We start from the raw sequence: 27,432 nt of genomic DNA on the forward strand, positions 1-27,432 counted from the left end.
TTTATTATGAAGTAGTGCATAAGGGTACCTATGTTTAAACAGAAACAAGTCCTACAACTCCCAGCACTCCCAAGCCAACTACGCTTTGGCTGCAATCCTATACCCATTTATTTAGGAATAAGTCCCACTGAACTCAATGGAACATGCTTCTAAGCAGACATGTATACAGGATTGTGCTACCGATAACTGGTATCTCAGAATCAAGGGCACATGGGGGGGGGGAATTCTTTGGGTTCCTTGGAGGAAAAAAGGTGGAATATAAATGTAATAAATAATAAAAAATAATAAATGACAGAATCTACAGTCATTATCAGTTTAGGGCCCAATCCTATGCATGTTTAGACAGAAAAAAGTCCAACAACTCCCAGCATTCGCCAGCCAGCATGGCCGCCCAACAAAAAGCACTTGCCCAACAAAGACTTTTCCCATTTTTGGTGTAAAAAAAACATAACTTTCTAAAGCTGGGTTTGCATCTTCCTGAAGATCAGTACTAATCCTAACTAGTACTACTGGTTAAGATCAGTAGATTGTAAAAACATATAATATAGCTGAAGCATTTACAGTTTCTTAAATTTATGTACTCCCGAGCCAGTCTCTACAAGATTGTGATCCGCGATTCCATCCATCCTGGAAGAGCACAGTGATCTACTATATCACTAATTATAACACTAATTTTATTATCTTAAACCAGATGCTTTCCTAATTGCAATACAGTTTAATGTCTATGTGGTAACCATAATCATCTTCAGACTTAAGTGAAGCTTCGTTTTCAATATTTTACTATTTAGCTTTGCCAAGATTTTAAACAAATCAAACATTGTCAACCATGTTTTTTGCAGCAAGATATAGCAAGAGCTTTTCTACATGAGACTCTTAATTGGCTGTTAATCCACCATATCTACTTTTGGTTTCGTGGCAGAATTGAGATCCGAGCACTACACAAGGGGCATTTCCTTTCCTGCTTTTCTTTTATATAACCTCTAAGTGGCATTGTGGTGTAGCAGAATAGCACAAATATATAAGAAAAAAAAACACTCTTTCATTTTCCCAGTTCAGTGCCTCATTTTCCCTGCCCTAAAAAAAAACCTCACTGAGGTTTAGACACAGAAGTAAAACTGGAGCATCATGACATCGTCTAAAGAACCTGTAAACAACAGTGAATGATGAGCACACAGTAAATGCCTTGTGTAGAGAAGCTTCAAGGCTGATTCATGATTCATACACAGTACTCTAAAATATAATGTGCAAAAACTCTTTATCTTAGAATAACCCCTCCTGTGGACATGCCTAAGTTATACTACCTATTAAACAGTGGGGGAGGGAAGACTACACCAGGCATCTCGCTTTAACGGCAGTCCTGTGTTCTTACAACATGCGGTTTTGTTCTAGGACACCCAACTATAAAAGAATTGGGGGCAGCCAAGAGAAGACTGTATGCATAGTATTTCTGTGGCACAGTCCTAGACTTAGATCAAAGTATAACATGCTCTTAAGCTCTGCACCTTGTAGGATTCATACAGTCATTCACCTCAGTCATCTTTTGTTCCAGTGAGATGCTCCCACCCCAGTAATACTATGTTTCTGTAAAGTGTTTATATGAGGATCTGAAAATGCAAAGGACTGACTGTATAAAAGTATCTGAACAAAAATGTCCAGTTCAGCAGAATCTGTAGTCTCAGCATCTGTCACTGAAAGAGCAGGAGGAAGAATTGGCTTTCCTAATGCAGACCTAAAGTGGTACCCTCATGTTTCAAAATAGGGCAACCTATTGAAAACAGAGGGTTTTTGTTTTCAATTTCAGTTAGAGTTCCACTAATGCCATCTGAAAACATCTGCTCTCCCAGGTGAGTATTTGACACACACTATACAGAAGGCTGTTCCAATCTGGCAGGGAAAGCCACAAGCAGTACACTAGTTTGAAACACCAGATGAATAGAAGTGGGGAATGGAAGATGTCCACAGAGGAAACGTACTGACAAGGAGAAATGGTCTCCTCATCAAAAGTACTTTTCCACATTAATCTGTAAAAAAAATCCAACAACCCAGTGCCCAAACTAGTAAAAAAGTATGCAACATTTTTACAGTCCTGCTACAAATAAAAAGATACAATAACAACATTTCTGTAATTAGATAACACTCTCTCAAGTAACCTCCCAGAAAAAAAAATCAAAATAAAAACATGTTCAGGTTTATCATTGCCAGTAGCTCTATGCCAAAACCGAACTAGGCAGTGAACGAAGCAATGCGAGAACACAAATGGATATTGAAGCATTTGTATATCTACACAAGTATAGCGAGTTTTCCTTGTAAACCCAAGCCAGTTCTATTACACAGTATTTGATTATTAGAGGTTTATTTTCATTACATTATTTTCATTACAGAATCCAATGCTGTACAGCAGCGTTCTGCAACTTGGTGCCCTCTAGATGTGTTGGACTAAAATTCCCATCATCCCCCACCCAGCATGGCCACACTAGCTTAGTATGATGGGAACTGAAGTCCAATACTTCTGAAGGGCAACAGGTTGGGGAAAGCTGTTGTACGGTATACACTTTTACAGAGAGGCCACCAAAAGTTTTGTTTTACCTAAAACCTATGCTCATTTAGTGCAACACATGGTACTAAAATTAGGGGTAAGTACACAAGACACTGTGTGAAACTTTATTTAGCAGGTGAACTTGCAAGATATGATGCATTACTAATGCACATCATTTAATACCTAGCACCTTAAAACTCGGATCATTTTGTTATTGTCCATCTCTAGACTGGAGAGTAGAACATTTTCTTTGGAAGCCAGTTTTGTAGCAGTGAGGTGACAACACCTCCTTAGCACCTTAGGGACCAACAGTGCAATTCTATGCTATAACTCAGCATCATTGCATTCAATGGGGTTTGCTCCCAGGTAAGTCAGTATAGGACTGCAGCCTAAGTGGCTTATTGTGACATCTGTTTTCAAGGGCAACAGCTCAAGCCATAATATGCCAGTCAGTCTCCAAGAATCCACAGAATGTTTTCTTTTCCAGACATCATCAGGCTGGTTTTTTTTCAGGCCAACACGCAATAATTATACAAGACAAGAAAATGTGTTGTTTTACATATAACACTGAACATGTAATGGGAGTGGAGCAAGAGTCAATAGAGCTTAGCATTCAGTTTAAGCAAACAAGGATGACACGCAATTTAGAAATACAGGCCATTTTACAGCATTATACAGTTTTGCTCTAAAGGTAAGGGAAAACATAAAGCTGGATTTAATGTACAGTGCCTACAGTGCCCCAAGCCTAATGCAACTATCTGGAGATCTTCATCAGAAGAGTTCTACATCTGGTTCTATACAACCAATTGATTCATTTATAAGCACTATATGTTGGATCCAAAGAGCTACGTGGAAGGAAAATAGCCACTAGCACTGTTCTGCAAATGTTTGTGCAAGAACTTGCACAAGAGTACATGTAGCACTAGAATAGGTAGATTCTGCTGTAGTTGTTATGCTTCTAGTTGCAGAAGGACATTATTAGATTAAGTTATGTTTCTCTCATGCAACACCCTCTGCACAAGGAATAAAAGAGTATTTCCATGAGTGGAAGACACCTTCTGCATAAGAGAACCTTTGGCTCCAACCCAACATAATCACAATCATATGCAAAGTACCAAACAATTGTGATGTTTGGTACTTTGTGTAAAGTTAAGAGCATTCCTTTTAAATAAAGTATACCAACAACAGCCTTATATTGATACAGACTTAACAGGTCCTTCCAGGTGAGTAGCTCACCAGACCAATAACTGAAGATGCTCTGCAACATGCAAGTACCCATGTGCCGGCTCAAAGTTTTGACTTACCAGCTACAGTATTTTTTGGAGAAAAGTAAGTCTAATAGGAATTTGTCCCCTCCCCTTTCTATTTTCATGCTCTAGACCAGCGGTGGGCAACGTGTTGCCTTCCCTATCATGGTGAACCACATGCCCCATCAGCCCAAGCTAGCGGAGCCAATGGTGAGGGATTATGGGAGTTGTAGTCCAACAGCACCTAGAGGGTCAGATGTTGCCCATTCCTGCAAAGTGGGTATTTAAGTCATCTATCTATCTTTATACATATCATATTTCTTGATTTGTCAAAATGTATACTTACGGTTGGCATAGTTTTACTAAGTCCTGGTCAGTGGTGTTTGGAGGCAGCCCTCTGATATAAAGGTTTGTTTTGCTTAATTGATCCCATCCTGAGTTGCTGCTGCTGCTGCTGTTGTTATTGCTGCTGGTGATGCTGGGACTAGGAGGAGCCATTGGATGGGCAGGCACAATGGGCTGCTGCAAAGTAAAAGGGGAAACTGTGAGAAGGAAGAACAGGGAACACAGCTTTAGCATGTACAACATAGACTGTACAGCACCGCGAGAGCGCCTAATCACTCTGAGAACACTGATGTTTGGCGTTTCGATGCTGTGTTCCAGATATAACTGCTTCCACAATGCTCACAGGTATGCCTTGGAAGCATATAGATCAACTCACTTAAAGCAGTGCAAGTAAATGACAAAAACTTTATGGTACAATTACATTGCTCATAGGGTTGTATCACCATTTCACAGCATGGCATATATATATAAATACTATTTTGCCAAGTTCTCAAAAATAGGAAAAGATAATGTTCCTCCCTGGACCCAGATGTATGTGAGAACTATTGCCACATTGCTAATATCCCCTTTGGGGGCAAGGTGCTTGAGCATGTGGTGGTTGGGCAGCTTCAGACGTTCTTGGAAGAAACTGATTATCTGTACCCATTTCAGTCTGGTTTCAGGTCAGGGTATGGCACTGAAATGGCCTTGGTTGCTCTCACTGACAACCTACTCCGGGTGAAAGAGAGGGGGAGTGCTGCCCCGTTGATCTTCCTGGATCTCTCAGCGGCTTTTGATACCATTGATCATGGTGTCTTACTGGATCGGCTCTGCAGGATGGGAGTTGGGGGCACTGTGCTACAGTGGTTCCACTCCTACCTGCAGGGCCGATTCCAGAGTGTGGTATTGGGGGATTCCTGTTCTACCCCACGGCTATTAAGCTGTGGGGTGCCACAGGGTCTATTCTATCCCCCATGCTGTTCAACATCTAGATGAAGCTGTTGGGTGAGGTCATTAGGAGTTTTGAGGTAGGGTGTCACCAATACGTTGATTATGCTCAGCTCGATTTCTCCGTGTTGTCGGAATCAGCTGGTAAAGGTGTTGGACTAGTGCCTGGAGGCTGTAATGGGCTGGATGAAAGCCAATAAATTGAAGCTAAATCCTGACAAGATGGAAGCTCTGTGGATTGGTGGTTCCTGAGCCTGGGAACTGGGAAAGTGACCTGTCCTGGATGGGGTTACAATCACCCGGAAGGAGCAGGTGCGTAGCTTAGGAGTACTCCTAGATCCATTCCTGTCATTGGAGCTCCAGGTGGACTCCGTGGCTCATAGTACTTGGGGCCAGCTATGGCCTTTCCTGCAGAGGGATAACCTAGCCACAGTAGTACACGCGTGGATCACTTCCCAATTAGACTACTGCAATGCACTTTACAGGGGCTGCCCTTGAAGACGACTTGGGAGTTGCAGCTAGTGTAAAATGTAGCAGCTAGACTATTGACCCAAACTCATAAAGATCATATAACACCAGTTTTAAAGGAATTGCACTGGCTGCCAATACAGTTCTGGTTGGAATTTAAGGTTCTGGTGATAACATTTAAAGCCCTAAGCAGCTTGGGACCTCGATATTTGAGGGACCACCTCTCCCTATATATGCCTGCCCGAGGACTGAGATGTGCTGGAGGGGCCCTCCTCTGCATCCCACCAGTGCAAGACATACACTATGGTGGGAGATGTGGGAGAGGGCCTTCTCTGCTGTGGCATCTTGGTTGTGGAATGCCCTCCACTTGGAGGCCCGATTGGCAGAGGCATTGGTTTCATTTCAGCGCCAAGTTAAAACATGGTTTTCACCAAAGCCTTTGAGGGCTAACTGAATTCCTTAAAGTTGCACACTGTTTTATTGTTTTAGATTTTAAAATTGGTATTAGCTTGCTTAATGGTTTAATATGTCTTTAGCTGTTCAAATTATTTATTGTTTTAAATAGTATAACAATACAACCATAATAAAACCTAGCAGCAATGAAGGAATTAAAATGCAGATTTAAAACAGCAAAGCTAAATGTTTTAAATAAATACATACATCAAATAAATAATTGAAGATAATCATTTCTATTTCAGAAGAGCCTATGAAATGCTATAGGTTTTATTACTATAGAAGCTAAATTACCAAAATACCATTTATGCAAGAGTTAGCAACATCATTGATCTAGATCTATTACTGTACCATGAGAAAACCTCAGACACATCCTTTGATATCATTTGTTCATGAACTACATCAAATACTACTCTTTTTCTATTATTAAATTGAAACACAGAGAACCAGTGGAAAATCTTCCACAGAAAAATTTCCAAAGTGGACAATTTCTGGAAATGTTTCCACAGAATTTTTTCCCCATTTCATAAGTTCATTAGTAAGAAACAATGGATGCCAACTGAAAATACAGGATTAGGCAAGCTTGGCAGTTTCAAAGTTGTAATTAATGTTTTTCAAGTGATTATCCCTAGCAAGTATGTGAGAGAATACATATATGTTATTGAAATACATATACGTCTCATTGTGAAATGGAACTAATAAATAGTGACAGTGAAACTGAAGTTGCCCTAACAACCTTAGTGGAAGAGACTGAACTGTATTGAAACAGATAAATAGTTGTCATTCTATCATGTACAGTTCTTTGGGTTGCTAAAATTTATTAGTATGTCAACGGTTTTCAGTACCTTTGTTTTTTCCTTAAATTTAAACAATGTAAGAGAAGTACATTCTATTGTCTTTATATTCTTACAAGTATTCCACTACAAGTTTCTACATAATGTGACATTTAAATAATGTGAAGTGTGCTTTATTTCTCCGCTTGGATATTTCAGGTGAAATACTTGTGTTGGGACAAAAAATTACATGAGGTACTTTTTAAAGCTTTGTTGTTTACTAAATACAAGTAAAATAGGAGTGCAATTGTATGCATGTTTAGATAGAAAATGTCCTACAACTCTCAGCATTTCCCAGCCAAGTCCTATAAAGTTCTACAGTGGCCAGCATGGCTGGCTGGGAATGCTGGGAACTGTATGATTTTTTTCTGTCTAAATATGCAGAAGATTGCACCCTAAACACGCTAAATTAGATTATAGAGCAGGGATAGGCAATGTGCAGCCTGGACACCTTTTCGGCCCCCACCCCTCCTACTATATTTTTTAAAAACAAATGTTCTTACTGGCATCTTGGATTGCTTCAAAGCACGGTGAAGGCCTCCACCCACTGCCATCTTCATCTCCCATGTATGCCTGTAGGCCACATGGGGGTCTCAGGGACATTCTTATGAAATGAAGATGGTGGCCAGCTGCAGACCAAAGCCATCCTCTGTTCTGCACCCAGCCACCAAGAAAAAGAAGGGAGAAAAGAAAAAGGGGCTCTGTCACTTCTGTCTGGTAAACTGGGGGAGGGGAGATAACGAGACCGGGGGGGGGCTAGGAAGGGCAGTGGGAACCAAGTGGGGGCTGGGGAGCCAGGTAAGTGTTGCCTGGGGTGTTCGAGTTGGGGATGGTTGTGTGCTTGTATGTCTGAATGGATGGGGGTGCATGTGTGAGAGTGGGACAAAGAAATTTTCTGAGAGTCTAGGGCATCAGAACATTTTCCAGGGCAAACTGAAATTTTTTCGATACAAATAACCCTGTGAAGATTACTATAATTTGCTTAGGAAATTTTTACCAATTCAAAATTTTACAGAAAACCTTCATCACTACAGATATCTAAAGGGCATGAATCTGTTATGATCAGGACCCCTGGCTCTCTTTGACCAGGCTAAAGCCATTTGTGTACACTTGATCTTGTTTGTCAAATCAGAATGAGCTGAAGATAGCTACAGTTCTGTCTACCACAGAAAGGTACTGCAGGAATACTTCCCCTACTGCTTTATGTAGTATCATGGAAAGTTATCCATTCCTTTGTGCTGGTGAGGAGGGGAAGAAAAGAGAACGTTTCCAGGCTTAAGCAATATACTTGCTAGATGACTAATGCTGAATGGCTTAGTCCTCATTGGAAATATTTGCATTTGCCAACATTGATCCCTTGTTACTTTGCCTCTCTGTCGCATTATTCTAAATGTTGTCCCCCATCACCTGATCAAAACCTTGATTGTAAGTTCCTTTAGGCAAGATTTGTCATTTATGTTATGTAGCTGTGTAAAACACCATGGCATCCATCTATCATTAACAGTGTTCAGCTGATTTCCTATCCCTGAAGCTGCTACGACACCGAGTTCTTATCCGTCTATAACCTAAGACTTCGTGGTCATGTTCCTTTTACCCACAGGAAGTGGTGTGTGTGTGTGTGTTACACTCTAAAAGTAGAGGCCAAAGTTGATCTTTGTCTTCGTCTTAGTCTCCAGTACTTCAGTGGAATATCGTATTTGCTACTTTCTGCGTGTGTGTGTGTGTGTGTGTGTGTGTGTCTTTCAACTTGCTTTAGATAACCAAGGAAGTGGCTTTGCCTCCTGGATCCAAAGAACAAGATTATTGGCTCAGCAAAGGCAAGGCAAAGCTCAGTGGGTAGCTAGCATGCATTACATTATTTTACATTCTACATTCATCAGAATGTCTGATTCTGGGCCTCATATTTTGTTTTTCCCAGATAAACATTGTGCTTTTAAGTCAATCATACGTCTCCTGTCTTCACCCAATAGCAAAGCACAAAAGCACACTTTCAGTGTTAACAAAAAAAATTAGCTGATGACTGTAAAAACTGAAATGCAAGAATTGATTCCCCTCTTTCTTATACATGTGATAACACATGCCCTCAAGAGTCAAGTGCATTTTCCTCCCTCATGTTTAAAGAATCTCATAAATGCATGAATTTGGGTCAGAGGCTGTCCTTGGGCTTAGCTACACTTTTTATGGTGTCACATCTCAAATATTCTAATATGATGTATATAAGAAGCACTATAATTAAATTATTGCCAAACATTTTTTCTCCACATTTCCTTCTGTGCCCCTTTTAGCATATCTATATTTTGGACAGTTGAATAAAGCATACAACTTAATCTGAATGCAGTTAAATCTTCACACCCAAATACAAGAGCAGGAGGCATAAAATCTGCTTAGATGTGGAGCTGCATATAAAAGTTGTAAGTAAGTAAGTAAGTAAAATGATCCACTATTATCAGCACAGACAGGTTTTACAAACTGAGCAAACAAGCATTTTTGATGTTAAGAGTATATTAGGCCATTCAGCAAGTTAAAAACCATGGCTTAAATCCAATGTCACAGAAGTCACTCATGCAATGGAACTTCCCCATCCTCTCTTCCCCCTGCAGCCCTCAACACACCACCCAGTGTTGCCCTGGAAGGTCCCCCAGCAGACCTGGGGAGCATGGGAAGCTGCAAGGGGAGGGGAAATCTGTTCCGCCAGCCGTTTCTATTCCACTAGACAATCACCACAGTTGCATTCAAGCCTATCTCTATTTCTACAGCAAATATTTACATTGCCAAATGTCTAAAAAGGTTTAGCCAAATGTTCTAGCCAAATGTTCTAACCAAAGTTAAGCACTTTTAAGTCCCAGTGGGAGAGTTAGGCACTTGCTTAAATCTTTTCCATTTAAATGAAAGAAAGACTGCTTTGGCTGGAGCATGTCCTAAAGCTCTTCAAAAACACTCATGGTTGGAACTTGAAGCCAGCTGCAAATACGAAGTATGAAACCTCTTACGCTCCAGGTCTAAAATTGTAATGGAAACACTGAGAAATTCTTAACTTCAAGAACATCACACATATTGTTCAATCATACTACTTCAGTAAAGTTATTTTTTTAGGAACATAAAAGCTATTCATGCTGAGAGCCAGTAGGTACTGACTCAACCTGAAGCTAGAGCAGAGTAAAGTGGTTTAATGCTTTATCCAAAGACAGCAGGCCATAAACACAGACCTTTTACCTCAATTAAATGTTTATGAACACATACAACTTCACCTAAAATTTGAGGGACTCTTGACATCTGTAACTAAAGCTGAAGATCACTACAAACATTTGCATGGCATATACAAATAGCAGCTGAATCCATTTTTATTCTGAGTCAGATGACTCAATAGCTTAATCCAGATGAGACAGATGTGGCTCTGGTCAGGAGGGAGGCACAGTAGGGAATAGGGATTCAACCCTTGAAAAATTAGATTTACTGTTTCAGGATACTCCTGGGCTTGGCTTTGCATCTGGATGATAAGGTAGCAACAGTGGTCAGGAGTACTTTTACCTAGCTTAGACTGGTATGACAGCTGTGCCCATTTCTGAGAAAGTTAAACCTGGCTATGGCAATACATGCCTTTGCTACATCAGGAGTGGATTATTGTCACACACTACATGGGGCTACCGTTAAAGAATCTTTGGAAGCTGAAGTTTGTCCAGAATGCAGCAGCAACCATGTTACTGGCTGCACTCCCACTGACTTGGTTTGCACAATCACCAGGGTTTAAACAAGCCACAGTGTGGGCAAGGCACAATTTGAATAATCACCACCTGGGCATGGCTTGTCATGTGTTCCAAATCATTCGCTGTAATAAATTTGCTAGGCACTTCAAGGAGAAAGTTGCTCGTCTTTGTTCATAAGCTGATGCCACAGTTATCGCAGTCTGGGTAGGTGTCCAGTGTTCCGTCTGGTTATGTTTCCTGGGATCAAGTTTCAGTTTTTGCAGCCTGATGATGTGGAGAAGATGCTTGAATCAGTCTGGCCCACCACATATAAGCTTGACCCTTGCCCATCTTGGCTAATGCAATCTAGCGGGGTGGACTGGCTGGGTGAGATCAGGGGGCGGTAAATGCTTCCCTCTGTCAGGGGGTGGTGCCTGCTGCCTTGAAAGAGGCTGTAGTGCACCCTTTCCTGAAGAGGACCTCCCTACACCCAGAAGTATGTGAGAACTATTGCCACATTGCTAATATCCCCTTTTGGGACAAGGTGCTTGAGTGTGTGGTGGCTGGGCAGCTTCAGACGTTCTGGGAGGAAACTGATTATCTGGACCTACGTATTTCAGTCTGGTTTCAGGCTAGGGTATGGCACTGAAGTGGCCTTGGTTGCTCTGACTGACGACCTACTCCAGGTGAAAGAGAGGGGAAGTGCTGCCCTGTTGATCTTCCTGGATCTCTCAGTGGCTTTTGATACCATTGATCATGGTGTCTTACTGGATCGGCTCTGCAGGATGGGAGTTGGGGGCACTGTGCTACAGTGGTTCCACTCCTACCTGCAGGGCCGATTCCAGAGAGTGGTATTGGGGGATTCCTCTTCTACCCCATGGCTATTAAGCTGTGCGGTGCCACAGGGTCTATTCTATCCCCAATGCTGTTCAACATCTAGATGAAGCCATTGGATGACGTCATTAGGAGTTTTGCAGTGGGGTGTCAGCAGTACACTGATGATACTCAGCTCTATTTCTCCTTGTTGACGAAGTCGACTGAGGCAGTGAAGGTGCTGGACCAGTGCCTGGGGGCTGTAATGGGCTGCATGAGGGCCAATAAACTGAAGCTAAATCCTGACATGGCGGAAGCTCTGAGGATTGGTGGTTCCTGAGTTTGGGAACTGGGAAAGTGACCTGTCTTGGACGAGGTTACACTCCCCTTGAAGGAGCACGTGTGTAGCTTGGGTGTACTCCTAGACCCGCCCCTGTCACTGGAGCTCCAGGTGGACTCTGTGGCTCAGAGTACTTGGGGCCAGCTTCAGCTGATCGGCCAACTATGGCCTTTCCTGGAGAGGGATAACCTAGCCACAGTAGTGCACGCGCTGGTCATTTCCCAATTAGAGTACTGCAATGCACTTTACATGGGGCTGCCCTTGAAGACAACTCAGACGTTCCAGCTAGTGCAAAATGCAGCAGCTAGACTGCTGACTGGAACATCTTATAAAAATCATATAACACCAGTTTTAAAGGGATTGCACTGGCTGTCAATATGCTTCTGGTCGGAATTCAAGGTTTTGATGATGACATTTAAAGCCCTAAATGGCTTGAGACCTCAATATTTGAGGGAATGCCTCTCCCTATATATGCCTGTCTGAGGACTGAAATCTGTTGGAGGGGCCCTCCTCGGCATCTCACCAGTGTGAGACATACACTTTGGTGGGACATGGGAGAGGGCCTTCTCTGCTGTGGTCCCCCAGTTGTGGAATGCCCTCTCCTTGGAGGCTTGATTGGCACAGACATTGGTCTCATTTTGGCACCAAGTAAAAAGATAGCTTTTTACCAAGGCCTTCGAGGGCTAACTGAATTCCCTAAAGTAGCACACTGTTTTAACTGTTTTATTATTTTAGATTTTAATTGGTATTAGGTTGTCCATGGTTTAATATGTTTTTAGCTGTTTAAATTATTTATTGTTTTATACTGTTTAAATTGATTTTATCTGTACGTCGCCCTGAGATCTTAATGGTACCGGGCAGGATACAAATGCTTTAAATAAATAAATAAATAAATAAATAAATAAATAAATCCGGCCAGCATGGCTTGTTTGAGGGTTAAACAACCCTCAAATAACCCATGGTCTGTTGTTTTGGGTTGTCTTGAGTGTTGTTTAGCCCTCCAACAAGCCATGCTGCCAGGGTTCGGATGACACAACAAGCTGCACCCAGGTGGTGATTATTCAAATCATGCCCAGCATGCACCATGGTTTAAACAAGCCATTGTGACTTGTTTAAGCCACACTGATCACACAAATGATTGTCTATCATTTGTTTTGTTTACAGGGTTGTTTTATCTATGGTCTTTGCCTCTGTATTTTATTGCTTTTGTGTTTTGTGGACATTTTGTGGCAGGTCACAGGCAGCAATTCTTGGGTTCTTCAGATACACTGATGGGGAACTTGCATAACAAAAAAAGGGGGTGAGCCACCCTCACCTTCCATCCTAGTTTGCTTGGGGTGCAGCAGTGGATCCACTGCTCTGCTCCTCCCAGCTCCAGATTTGATTGCTCTGTTAATCCACAAAGTTAAACTATCTGCTCTGGAGACAGTACAGAGAAGGGCAATGAAGATGATTAGAGGACTGGAAACAAAGCCCTATGAAGAGAGACTGAAAAAATTGGGCATGATTTTTCTCAGCCTTGAGAAGAGAAGACTGAGGGGAGATATAATAGCACTCTTCAAGTACTTGAAAGGTTGTCACAGAGAAGAAGGCCAGGATCTCTTCTCCATCATCCCACAGTGCAGGACACAAAATAATGGGCTCAAGTTACAGAAGGCCAGATTCCGGCTGAACATCAGGAAAAACTTCCTGACTGTTAGAGCAATACGACAATGGAACCAATTCCCTAGGGAGGTAGTGGGCTCTCCCACACTGGAGGCATTCAAGATGAGGCTGGACAGCCATCTGTCAGGGATGCTCTGACTTCTATTCCTGCACTGAGCAGGGGGTTGGACTTGATGGTCTTGTAGGCTCCTTCCAACCCTACTATTCTATTATTCTATGCCCATTTATGGCTCCAGTTAGGGAATTAAATCTGAAATACTGCATACTAGCATAGATATACTGATAGCAATCTAAAAGCAAATACTTGCTTGTTACAGTTAAGAAGCTGAATATGAAATGTCATTATATCCTTGAAACTTCGGGAAGGAAGAGATTGTTTTCGGTATCCAAGTCATCCAACATATTACTTGGTTGAAGATGAGACAGCATATGGCTTCACCTATGTGAAAACCGTCTTAGACTGAAGTGCTAAATGAAAGTCACAACGACTGGAACAACTGGCATTCAGCTTCCAATAAGGAATTAAATGTGAAGTATCTGCTTTAGTCCATTTAACTTTCATGACTTTTATTAAGCCACTGTTCTGACATATGAAAAACCAGCAGGTATTGCTTTAAAATATGTGCAAGAGAAAACAGTCCTCCTCCCCCACCCTCAAACCTGATGATATGCCCAAGAGACTTAGTCAGCGATTAAACTGGGATAAATGTCTGTATATATAAAATGGCCTTGAACTTAAGAAGGTTTGAAGTGAAGCAGTAATTGTCCTTCACTTAAATGCCACCAGATGACCATCAGGTTGATTCTATTTGGTAGGAAACTAAGGGCTTGCAGACGTGGTTTGACATAGCCATTCAAAATACATGGGCACTCGTTCTGTAATCTTTCCAAAAGTGTTGAATTAGTGGAAATAAATATTTTAAAAGGACTATTATGCCATACTTGTCAATCCTAAACTTCATGCTTGTAAGAAAAATAAATGCGAAAGTGTATTATAGATAATTTAAGAGCATGTAACATGCTACCATTTGGCATCGCTATGAAATGAATTCTAAACGATTTCAATTCTGCCACACAAAAATACACCCAATTTTAGAGATTGCGCTGCAAATTGTTGCACCTAGTAATGTCATTTTGTCAGTTAGCAGCCATCAATATTATATTAAAACAATTTTTTAAAATACCCTTGTATTTGGTCTTCAAAATAGCAATAAATCCAAACTTAATGTTCTTACATTTAGTACCTTCATAATAACTACTTCTTCAGCAAAGGAGATCATTATCTTGTTGTGGTGCTGGAGCTTGAGCACCTCAATGACGTCATGAGCTAAACCGTGAAGGGACACCCAAGACGGGAAGGTCATGGCAGAGAGGTCAGACTAAATACGATCCCTGGGGAAGGAAACGGCGACCCACCCCAGTATTCTTGCCAGGGAAACTAAATGGGACTCCCAGGTCGGACGATGGTCAAAATGCTACTGGGGAGGAACAGAGGATAAGTTCAACAAGCCTCAGATGCGATGACGCAGCTAGCTCAAAGCCGAAAGGACGGCTAGCAGCCGATGGTGCTGGTGGTGAATGACGAATCCGATGTTCTAAAGATCAACACACCATAGGAACCAGGAATGTAAGATCTATGAGCCAGGGCAAATTGGATGTGGTTATTGGGGAGATGTCAAGATTAAATAGAGACATTTTGGGTGTCAGTGAACTGAAATGGACTGGAATGGGCCACTTCACATCAAATGACCACCAGATCTACTACTGTGGACAAGAGGACCACAGAAGAAATGGAGTAGCCTCATAATTAATAATAAAGTGGCTAAAGCAGTGCTTGGATACAATCCAAAAAATGACAGAATGATCTCAATTCGAATTCAGGGTAAGCCATTTAACATCACAGTGATCCAAATATATGCCCCAACCACAGATGCTGAAGACGCAGAAGTAGATCAGTTCTATGAGGATCTGCAGCACCTACTGGATAGTACGCCAAAAAAAGATGTTATTTTCATTACAGGAGACTGGAATGCTAAGGTGGGTAGTCAAACGACACCTGGAATTACAGGCAAGCATCGTCTGGGAGAACAAAATGAAGCAGGACATAGGCTGATAGAATTTTGCCAAGACAACTCCCTGTGCATAACAAACACTCTCTTCCAACAACCTCAGAGACGACTTTATACATGGACTTCACCAGACGGTCGACACTGAAATCAGATTGACTACATCCTTTGTAGCCAAAGGTGGCGGACATCTATGCAGTCGGTAAAAACAAGACCTGGAGCTGATTGTAGTTCAGATCACGAACTTCTTATTGCACAATTTAGAATCAGACTAAAGAGAATAGGGAAGACCCACAGAGCAGTTAGATATGAGCTCACTAATATTCTTCATGAATATGCAGTGGAGGTGAAGAATAGATTTAAGGGACTAGATTTAGTAGATAGGGTCCCGGAAGAACTATGGACAGAAGTTCGCAACACTGTTCAGTGGGCGGCAACAAAAAACGTCCCAAAGGAAAAGAAAACCAAGAAGGCAAGATGGCTGTCTGCTGAGACACTGGAAGCAGCCCAAGAAAGAAGGAAAGCAAAAGGCAACAGTGATAGGGGGAGAGATGTCCAATTAAATGCAAAATTCCAGAGGTTAACCAGAAGAGGTAAGGAATTATTTTTAAACAAGCAATGCGCGGAAGCGGAAGAAGATAATAGAACAGGAAGGACAAGAGACCACTTCCAGAAAATTAGAAACATTGGAGGTAAATTCCAGGCAAAAATGGGTATGATCAAAAACAAAGATGGCAAGGACCTAACAGAAGCAGAAGAGATCAAGAAAAGGTGGCAAGAATATACGGAAGATCTGTATAGGAAGGATAATAATATCGGGGATAGATTTGATGGTGTGGTCAGTGAGCTAGAGCCAGACATCCTGAAGAGTGAGGTTGAATGGGCCTTAAGAAGCATTGCTAATAACAAGGCAGCAGGAGATGACGGTATCCCAGCTGAACTGTTTAAAATCTTGCAAGTTGATGCTGTCAAGGTGATGCATGCCATATGCCAGCAAATTTGGAAAACATAAGAATGGCCACCAGATTGGAAAAAATCAACCTATATCCCCATACCAAAAAAGGGAAGCACCAAAGAATGTTCAAACTATCGAACAGTGGCGCTTATTTCACATGCCAGTAAAGTAATGCTCAAGATCTTGCAAGGTAGACTCCAGCAATTGATGGAATGAGAATTGCCAGATGTACAAGCTGGGTTTAGAAAAGGCAGAGAACTAGAGACCAAATTGCCAATATCCGCTGGATAATGGAGAAAGCCAGGGAGTTTCAGAAAAACATCTATTTCTGTTTTATGGACTATTCTAAAGCCTTTGACTGTGTGGATCATCACAAATTGTGGCAAGTTCTTGGTGGTATGGGGATACCAAGTCATCTTGTCTGCCTTCTGAGGAATCTGTATAACAGCCAAGTAGCAACAGTAAGAACAGACCACGGAACAACGGACTGGTTTAAGATTGGGAAAGGAGTACGGCAGGGTTGTATACTCTCACCCTACCTATTCAAACTGTACGCAGAACACCATCATGCGAAGTGCTGGGCTTGATGAAGACAAGGCTGGAGTTAAAATCGCTGGAAGAAACATTAACAACCTCCGATATGCAGATGATACCACTTTGATGGCTGAAAGCGAGGAGGAGCTGAGGAACCCTATCACAAAGGTGAAAGAAGAAAGTGCAAAAGCTGGGTTGCAGTTAAACCTCAAAAAAACCAAGATTAGGGCAACCAGCCTGATTGATAACTGGCAAATAGAGGGAAAAAACGTGGAGGCAGTGACAGACTTTGTCTTTCTAGGCACAAAGATTACTGCAGACGCTGACTGCAGCCAGGAAATCAGAAGACGTTTACTTCTTGGGAGGAGAGCAATGACAAATCTTGATAAAATAGTGAAAAGCAGAGACATCACACTGACAACCAAGGTCCACATAGTTCAAGCAATGGTATTCCCCATAGTAACCTATGGCTGCAAGAGCTGGACCATAAGGAAGGCTGAGCGAAGGAAGATAGATGCTTTTGAACTATGCTGCTGGAGGAAAATTCTGAGAGTGCCTTGGACTGCAAGAAGATCAAACCAGTTCATACTCCAGGAAATCAAGCCAGACTGCTCACTTGAGGAATGATATTAAAGGCAAAACTGAAGTACTTTGGCCACATAATGAGAAAACAGGATACCCTGGAGAAGATGCTGATGCTAGGGAAAGTGGAAGGCAAAAGGAAGAGGGGCCGACCAAAGGCAAGGTGGATGGATGACATTCTGGAGGTGATGGACTTGACCTTGGGGGAGCTGGGAGTGGCGACGGCTGACAGGAAGCTCTGGCATGGGCTGGTCCATGTAGTCATGAAGAGTCGGAAGCGACTGACTGAATAAGCAACAACAACAACAAATAACTACTTGCTAGAAAGAATTTTCAAAGACCAAGATATAGTAGTAACAACATATGCTAGTAAGTATTTCACTGATCTCCTTGACAGAGAAGGTATTTCAAATGTATAAAAAATTATTATGACAAAAAGAGACAGAAGCAGACTCCTTTCCCAGTTAGCTTCTACTTATGAGGCAGTGTTTACATTACAGCTGAAAGGTTTAATACATTTAAAGATAAATCAACTAAACCTTTAACCACATATATTCTTCCTTTCACCCATCCACCCCATTATTGTTCAAAGTAAGGTTCAAGGACAAACTGCTGATAAAGCTGCATCACAAAACCACTGGTTTGCATTCAAGAATATCTGCACAAGTGGAAAAACACTTATGTTTGTTCAAGGTCCCTTCTCCCCAGATTTCCACAACTGACTCCTCCTCACAGTTGCAGCCTCACTGCAGGAATCATTGGGTGGATCAGAGGGAACTACATTTTGTGCAGCTCAACTATAGCCATGGTTTCAAGGATCTAACCCAGTGCCTCCCTGTCTGTGTTGTATTGCATACTGCATAGCAGAACTTCTAATGGACCAATTTCCAGTGGGTAGCCTCTTTCTGCAGCAGCAGAAGAAAGTCTTGAGACACCTTAAAGACCAAGAGATTTACTTCCTTAATTTTTATTTAATAAAATACATTACTATAGTCCATATTATGTATTTATTATGGCATAAGCTTCTGTGGACTACAGGCTGCTTATGAAGTCCCCACTACCACTGAAAGCAATATAAAGCAATCTCCATTTCACAGGTATTTCATGTGCACAGGCAACCAATACAGGGGAAGACTGGAAATATGGTTCATTATTATGAGAAAACAGCAGGATATAGGAAGCAGCAGCAGTATAAAAATAGAATGTCCAAAAATCCAAATGAGCAGTATGGCCACATTTGCACATAACTATAAGCCAGGGTTTATTTCTGGCTCATGAATTGTGGCTTGTTTGGGAGCAACAAACTGGTATCCCAGTTCAGACATCACAATAAACTATCCCTTCCTGATTAGTCTTTTACCCACTCATGTGAACGGAGGATCAAACTGGCAGCATGCACTAGCATGTTGTTTGTTCTCAGTATGACAAGAATCCTGGCTTATCATTATGTGCTTATTTAAAGAGATTCTAAGACGCGTAGTGAATGAATACAAATAAAATAATTTTAGACAAGTTCACATGAAGTGCCAGTTAAAAGAATCAACAGCAGAAAAAATAGCAGATAAAAACAGGTATAAAAGCAGCTGTAAAACAAGAACACAGCAGAAATAAAGTTATAAATTAAAAGAGAAAATACAAGTGTCTTTACCTGTCCTTTTCACACAAACAAATTCAGTGCCATCTGAGGGTCCATTGGATCAGCTCTCCATAACCGGGGCACTACTAGTGAAAAGGCCCTATCTCTCCTTACCAGGCAACTCATTTCTGAAGGTGGCAGCACTTAAAAAATGGCCTCCAATGCAGACCTTACTTAACATATGGACAAGCTCCATGGCAGTAGGTGGTCTTTCAGATTCAGCATACTGAGGGTGAAATCCTATGCATGTTTTGACAGAGGAATGTCCTATAACTCCCAGCATTTCCCAACTAGCCATGCTGGCTGGAGAGTGTTGGGAGTTGTAGGACTTTTTTCTGTCTAAACATACATAGGATTGCACCCTAACTATATCATAACTGAAGTTAAGAATATACCAGCAAAGTTTGTGTGCCCAGATACAACTTCGCCCCCATATGTTCAACACACATTTTTCACTCCAAAATGTAAACAAAATAAATAGAAACATGGCAGATCCTGTGTCAGCCAGAAAATCCATCTGTGGTCAAATCCTGTGACAAAACAATCCAGCAACAATCCCAGTGCCACCAACACTAGGGAGTTTGCAAAAAAAAAATCAGATGAATCTTAGAACAGATATCCTTGGCATAGCATTTTTGCATCATAACTGCAGTTTGAAAGAAAAGAGAAGAACAGGATGTAAATGTAGTTTAACAAGGCCAGTTATTCAGAGAAAATATACTTTAAACATCCTTATACTAATGCAGAGCTATTTGAAGTCTCCATGGAGCTTCCCATTGATGAGTTGTGGCTTATACTATCTGAACGGTTTCAGAGGCAATTCCAACACAATTCCAACACAAAAGATAGGACAATCTGAATCAATCGTGTTTGTTTGTACTGAACATCAAACCTTTGCCTCTTTCCAATAGGCTCAGAAAAGACTATTACACTTCGTCATTTTTCTGAAATAAAATCTGCTACCGTTAGTCAGAACTGCCAGAGCATGGTAAACATTTGGGCTGAATTTCACATTAGGCATCAGTAACGCGTTTAACTTTAACCCCTCTGTCTTTGGTGCTTCAGCAGAGCCCAAGAACAAATTTGGGTTCTAAGAAAATGAAATGTTTTAGGCACAATGGCTTAGGATTTTTCCCAACATTTTCTGGTAGATTTACCACTTAATCTGACAAGTTTGTCTTAAACCAGAGGGGGTTTTTTTGTTTTTTGTTTTAGCTATGTTGGTCACACAGAATGAACAAGTTAATAAATGAAATGATATACTTGGTAAAACTAGCTTGTTTTTTTTTAAGGGTTTGCAAATGTCAGAATCTTGCAAGTTTCTAGTTCACAGCTCCTGATAAATGTTGTCAGGCTGAAATCCTAAACATGCTTACTTGAGGGTAAGTCCCACTGAACTCAGTGGGAGTTACTTCTGAGTAGATTTGTATAAAATTGCACTGTAAGTTTCTTCAGCTCAACCTTCAAACTTCCAGAATGTTATGACTGAACATGATGCTTGACCTAGCTAAATTTCCAAACTTCCTGAGAATCATATTTCTTAGTAACATCTTGGTTTTAAAGAATGCATTGCAACACTTCCTCTTTACTCTGAAATTATAAATCACAGAACAGCAGCAGAAGAGTTAGAAATTTTACATCATTTAAAAAGCACCAGGCCTGGGCCATTCTCTTTGAAATGGGTGGTGTTTGAAGATAATAATTCTGTGGTAGAATGCCCCATATACAAGAACCTGCCTTTCTTGAGTGAACATTTAAAACTAATCATAAAAATCTACCCCAAAATGTCATTGGCATTTCTTGTTCCAGCCATTATCAGATTTTAAGAATAAAATAAATTTATTTAGCTATTCTAAAATCATTGCTCAGATGTCTATGTTACAAACTCATGCATTTAAGCACAATTTTATCCTTCATTTGAATAAAATACTTAAAATTACCTTTTCAAGAAAACACATATTTGGCAAGTTACAGGGCAATAACTGGTTCATGATTCAACCTAAAATTTAAGTAATATTCAAAATTTGTCTTGAAATGAATATTTGAGAAATTAACCCAGTTTATTAACAGCTATGGAGCATTTTCTTTAAAATAAGATTAGAAGACCTTTTATTTGTGGTTATTTGAAGATATATTACCTAAAGCAATACCACACTAACTGATCAACTGCCATAAATTGTTTTGAATTCTGCTTGGTAGAAGCAGATGGGGATGTTGTGATCTCCTTAGCACCAAACAAGTCTTGTATGCCAAAATGAACTGCACATGGTTGCATATGTAATTCCCAGGAATATTAGGAAAAGTGATGATGAAACTATAGCATCCTTGAACTATAGCATCCTTGTAACTGTAGCAATGTTCATGTTGGCCTTACTCCAAGCACTGCATTCTGCTTCATCTTGTCACTTGTGTCCACACTTATCTATTTTGAACTGTTGTAATGAGGGACTACAAGTCCTGCCTGAGAGAATGGATTATGTGGTTTTAAAAAGGTCAGTCTTACAATTACACATACTAGAAGAAGGATAAGGTCAAGTGTCATTAAGGTTTGGGGAAAATATAGATCGGCTTTGGCACCATATATTTCCTTGGCATATATTAGAGAAACCATCGAATTATTGATAGCAAAAACCATTTTTAATTTTTCAAATATCAAACATATTTAGATGTTGTGAATTGTATCATGATCAGGAGGTAATAACTTTTGAAGACATAAGACTAAGTTTTGAAAAAGGGCTAATTATTTTTTCCCTCCAGTGGGTTAGCTCTAAAGGTTCACTTTCTCTGGATGTATTCCTTCCTCTGGAGCAGGGGTGGGCAACTCGTGACCCTCCAGATGTTTTGGCCTATAACTCCCATCAGTCCTAGCCAGCATAGCCAATGGTGACAGTTCATGAGAGTTGTAGGCTAAAACTTCTGGAGGGCCAGAAGTTGCCCACCCCTGCTCTAGAGGAAGGGAACAATTGGATGCAACCCAATATAACCAATTAAAATACAGTTTACAAACTTCTAGGTAATATAATCTTTGTAGATAGCCAATGTTGATCATTATTAATATTTAATAATGAAGGGAAGAGTTTGTCATTAAACATTTATACAGTGTTAATTAAACTTGGACTCCTTTACTGAAAAGTTTAGAAATGTCTGGGAAAAGGATTAGAGAACATCTATTACTAATGAAGATTGGCAGTGTATCTCGGTTCAAAGATCTCATTTAAGTTGCAGTCAAAGAGTAATTTTTTATAAACTTACTAATCAATGGTATTATACACTAGCTCAAATTAATAACATGCAAGGCTAGAGATGTATTGCTAGAATAGCTGAAATTATGAATATATGATCGGACTTGCCCCAGAATAATAATTTTTAAAAATCTGAAAATCCACTGAAAGAGTCAACCACGAAATTCTGTAAACTGATTTTATACTCTTCTTCTGGATAAAAGTCACTACTTGATAAAAGGGGGAAATGGCAAATGATTTGCCAAGATGCTCAGTGCACAAGATGGGAGGATACTTAGGACACCCAAATGGCAATAATGGCTTCAGAAAATTTAGGGCATCACTATAATAGACAAGACTATTTCAATTGTAAATTTTAAAAGAATTGCAGTGCAATTCTATACATGTCTACTAGGAAGTTCAATGAAACTTACTCCCAGGTAAGCGTTTCTACGATTGCAGCCTAATATAAACATTATTGACAGACTGAGCTCAGGTTGGAATTTGTTTATGCTATAGTAAAACAATAGATAAAAACACAATATGATTAGATTAAAAAGAATGAATTTATTGTAATCTGCAGTTTAAACATGAATATTCTGCACAAAATCTAGTCCAATAAAAAGATCTCATTGCCATATCCATTAATTTCTTTGATATATTTCCCAAATTATTTCGCAGCCAATAAATACAAATTTGGGAGGGAGTTGCAGCCAATTCTGGGTCTCTGTATACACACCTAAAACTGTAGAGTGTGAAGTGGCCCTTACACCAACATGACCAGTACATGTATCAATTATATGTATTTGCTGTAGTATTTTGCTGAATTTGTATATTATTTTCTCTGCTCTGGGTTTTTTTTAAATGTGATTTTATATTTTACACTGGTAGCCTGCTTCACTAATGAACAGTCTAAAAATAGTTTAAAGAAGTAAAATTATTGTAAGGCAGGGAGGATGCTGTGCTCCTCCACAAAAATGTATGTTATACAGAATAATCAATGGGCAGTATACAACACTGCCCATGCACTAGCGGGACTCACCACTAGTGCAACTGGAATGTAATGGATCCTGCAGCAATCAGAAATGAGCAAGACACTTGTTTCTAGAATGGGGCAGATCAGCGGAGCTTGCAGAAGAGAACTCCGCTGATCTGTCCCATTCCAGAAATTCCGGAGATCCTTTAGGAAGCACTACTTCCTGTTGCACAAGTGATGGGTCTTGTAAGTGCAACAAGAACCAGCAGGAGCGCAGTGGCAGTACTGGATACTGCCCAATATGTATTTGATTCAGGTGAACCAAAAGCAACATATAAGTTCACAGTGGGATTAACTTGTACCTCATTTACTCTGAAGTAGCTGGGTTCACACTTCAACTGAGCAACATGGCGGACCTAGCTACTCAGAGATAAGTAGCCACAAGTACAAGCCCTGTGTTCTATCAGCAGCATTATTTCTCACATGACAGATAATCCACATGATCTCAGCACATGCCCCCAAATGTAGTCAATTGTAGCTTGAGGCTTTACAACATCTGATGCAAATAAGGATCACTTATTTCAACTAGATCACCATGTAGAAATCAAATTAGCCTCATCCACACTTAAGTGAGTGGTGTTTCAATGATATCACAACCTTGATTAATGCTGCATTCCTGAACACATTTACCAGGTGGTGATTTGGCTAAAGAATAGTAAAGATATGATTTTCAATAAATGTCACGTAAGAGTAACAAAAATGTCATATATTGGGCGGTATAGAAATGAAATAAATAAATAAATAAATAAATAAATATAATAAACACAATGGGAAATGGTTAGCCTCGAACAGAGGTAGGATAAATGGCAATTAAACCTATCCATTTCAAAATGATTTATAAAACTGTTTTCAAGCTCCCCCCCCACACCTCACTGTTAGCGCTCTTAGGTCACTCCAAGGAAACTGGCACTCACAGGTTGCACAAGTGGTGGCGTATTTTAATATGCTAGCTAAAGCCACATGTTAATCAGGTCTATCACTTTAAGAGTACTGATGTTTGCAAGACACTTGACTTATCAACGTATGTATTTAGGACTGAACTGACAAGATCCCTACACTCATGAGCAAGAATGATAGTATTCTTCACAAGAATATTAATTCTATGAATTAATTCTATTGCACAAGAGGACTTGTCAACCTGCCATAAACAAGAAGTATATCATTCTAACTTCTCATCTCCTGATTGTAATGTTTATCTGTTTCTCAATATGTAGCTCTTGCACATCATGAAGCATCATCTGGCTGGGCTTCCATGTAGCAATTCTACATAATTGTATTAATTACTAGTTGCGCTCAACTAGTACCTTAACAACAGATTATTGTACCAGCAACATACCACTGAAACTCATATGAAGTCAATGCAAATGTTAAATATTGGGGCAAGCACCCAATACATTTCTATAAACTTTCCAGTATAATCAACGTATGATAAACATTGTTGCCTCCTTCCGTATATGTCTGCCCAGACCCTATGATCCCGCTGCTGAATGTGGTGAGGCGGGTGGCTACTAAGATCCTTTTCAGTGGTGGCAACCATGCCCTCTACAGAGAGCTCGCTTGGCACCTACATTGTGGTCTTTTCTGCACCAGGTGAAGACTTTTATTATTTTCCCAGGGTTTTTAGTTCTTCAATTTTTAAAGTTGTGTTATTGGATTTTTAATTCTTTGCAATGCTGTCAGCTTTTATTTTGATTCCTACTTTGGTTTAATTCCGATTTAAACTTATGATTTTTATGTGATGTTTCACTGAGTTATTGTATTTTATACTTTTAAGTTTGTTTTGTGAACTGTCCAGAGAGCTTTGGCTAATTGGTGGCATAGAAATGTAATAAGCAAATAAATGCACAAGGACAGTCTTGTAGCTAAGGATGCTGGAGAAATTTGAGACGGGCTAAAATGAGCTCAGATTTCGAAGAATCCGACCTGCAGAATCCACTGAATTTTTTTGTTAAACTATATCAGGCTGTTCATCAGAACTCTTTCACAGAAAGCTATAGGTCTTTTTAAAAGGCTGAAAGAGGAATGGCCATGTGAGCAAGGCTGCCATAGCAGGGGCATGAGGACAGGGCTACTAAAGTAGTGCCATCAGCCAAGACGGGGCACAGACTGCAGCACTAGAATTGATCTAGAAAACCTTTAAACTGTGAAGGGGGCAACACAGGAACACTGGAAGCTGCCTTCGACTAAGTCAGACTTCGGTCCATCTAGTTCAGTACTGTCTACAATGACAGGCAGTTGCTCTCCAGGGTTTTGGGCAGGAGTTCTCCCCAGCCTTACTTGAACAGGCGGGGGACTGAGGCTGGGACCTTTTGTATGCAAAGCATGTGTCCATCACTGAGTTTAAAGGCTCCTTTGGGGAGAATATAAAAGGGTGCCCTCCATGTGCTTTGGAGCAAAATTCCCATCAGCCCCAGCTAAAATGACCAATGGCCAGGCATTATGGGGTTAACAGTGCATAGTTAAACTATGGAATTTGCTACCACAAGATGTAGATGTAGCGATCGCCACCAATTTGGATGGCTTTAAAAAGGGGTTAAATTCCTGGAAAATAAGGCTATCGATATTTACTAGTACTGATGGCTATGTGCTACCTCCAGTACCAGAGGCAGTAAGCCTATGTATACCAGTTGCTGGGGAACATGGGTGGGAAGGTGCTGTTGCACTTGTGTCCTGCTTGTGGGTTCCTGGTCGACAGATGATTGGCCACTGTGTGAACAGAATGCTGGACTGGATGGACCCTTGGTCTGATCCAGCAGGGCTGTTCTTATGTAGTCCAAAACATCTGGAGGGTACCAGGTTGCCTACCTGTGGTGTAAATCAGTCTTGGAGAATGCGTGTCTCATGCTGCAAGTTCTCCAAGCAAATCTGCCCCCTATAGGCCTCAGGCTGAAAATAGGCTTTCACTGGCAGCAAGGACAGGATTCTGTCCCCCTTGGGTTGGGGGGGGGAAGGGGGAAAACATGTTTTTTTATTAATGGACAAGAATTTTCTAGCCAACCTCAGGGGTTTCAACCATGTGTAGGTGATTCGTCATCCTCCAGGCCCATTTCTTTCCATGTCTTGGCACCCAGCACATCCACAGGTAAGAGACCTACTTATAAATAAGGGAAGTGATTCAAAAAGCAGGGAAGCGAGAGGGGAGTTGGTTGTCAGGCATAATACATTATGAGCAAAACTGTAACTACACAAGAAAAGGTTAAGATGTTACCAAGTTGAATGTACTTATTTATAAGCCGCAGTACAAAGCAAACTAGTTGGGTTTCCTGTGCTTCCCTCAGCACTCAGGTATTTATTCTCTACCTCTCACTGTACCAGCACTTTTAAAGACAAAACTTAGGATGGGGATGGGGAATGTGTGCTCCTCCAGATGTTGTTCATCCCTCACCACTGGCTATGCTGGCCAGGGCTGGTGGAAGTTGTGGTCCAACAACATCTGGAGGGCCACAGGATCCCCACAACTGGTTTAGGACAATGTGGAGCAGGGGTGGACAGAAGGTAGATCTATAGATGTTTTTGACTTGAATTCCCAGCATTCCTGCATCAGCCATGCTGTCAGGGGCTTCTGGGACTTGAGCTCTGCCTTCTGCCCACCTATTGTAGAAAATACAAATCGATAGGCAAGGCAAGAATGCCCATAAATTCAGTGATGTGCAAAAGTCAAAGCAATGTTTTTCTCATAAAAAGAAAGCATTGACGAGTAGGTGCATGATATACATTGGCAGCAAGAACACATTATGCAGACTCATTCGTCAAGAGCCTAGCCTCGCAGGCAGTGCCAAGAAAGGATTGCCACCTGGTGACCATGAAAGGAAGCTTTTGCAACTTGGACAATTGGTTTCCATCGCCTAAACAAAACAGGACCTAAACATTCCCAAATTTGCCAACATCATTAGGCCAATTCGCATAATCACCACAACTATCATGCCCCGACTGGAGGAGTCCTCCTCAGAGGAGGAGCTAGAGGCCCCAGAAGCCCAGGGGACCCCATACCAGGCTCCTGTGGGCCACCAGACCCGCAGGAGCCTGAATCCTTGGGGGCAGTGGCTGCAGGGCCATTCTTGTCAGGAGAGAGGGACTCTGCCTCTGAGGCAG

At 41.0% G+C, this 27,432-nt stretch overlaps 1 protein-coding gene across 2 annotated transcripts in view; it reads right to left on the minus strand.

The window, feature by feature from the left end:
- RBMS1 (RNA binding motif single stranded interacting protein 1) overlaps positions 1-27,432 on the minus strand; it is a 104,623-nt gene that overhangs the window by 64,656 nt on the left and 12,535 nt on the right. For both annotated transcript variants that reach the window (XM_084811612.1, XM_084811601.1), the window contains exon 2: positions 4,130-4,305. In XM_084811612.1, coding sequence (XP_084667738.1) covers positions 4,130-4,305 — 176 coding nt within the window. The remainder of the gene's footprint in view (positions 1-4,129; positions 4,306-27,432) is intronic.

The sequence above is a fragment of the Heloderma suspectum genome, chromosome 1 (genome assembly GCF_057233095.1).
Source record: "Heloderma suspectum isolate Gila_16-S chromosome 1, 16-S_ref, whole genome shotgun sequence".
Taxonomy (NCBI): domain Eukaryota; kingdom Metazoa; phylum Chordata; class Lepidosauria; order Squamata; family Helodermatidae; genus Heloderma; species Heloderma suspectum.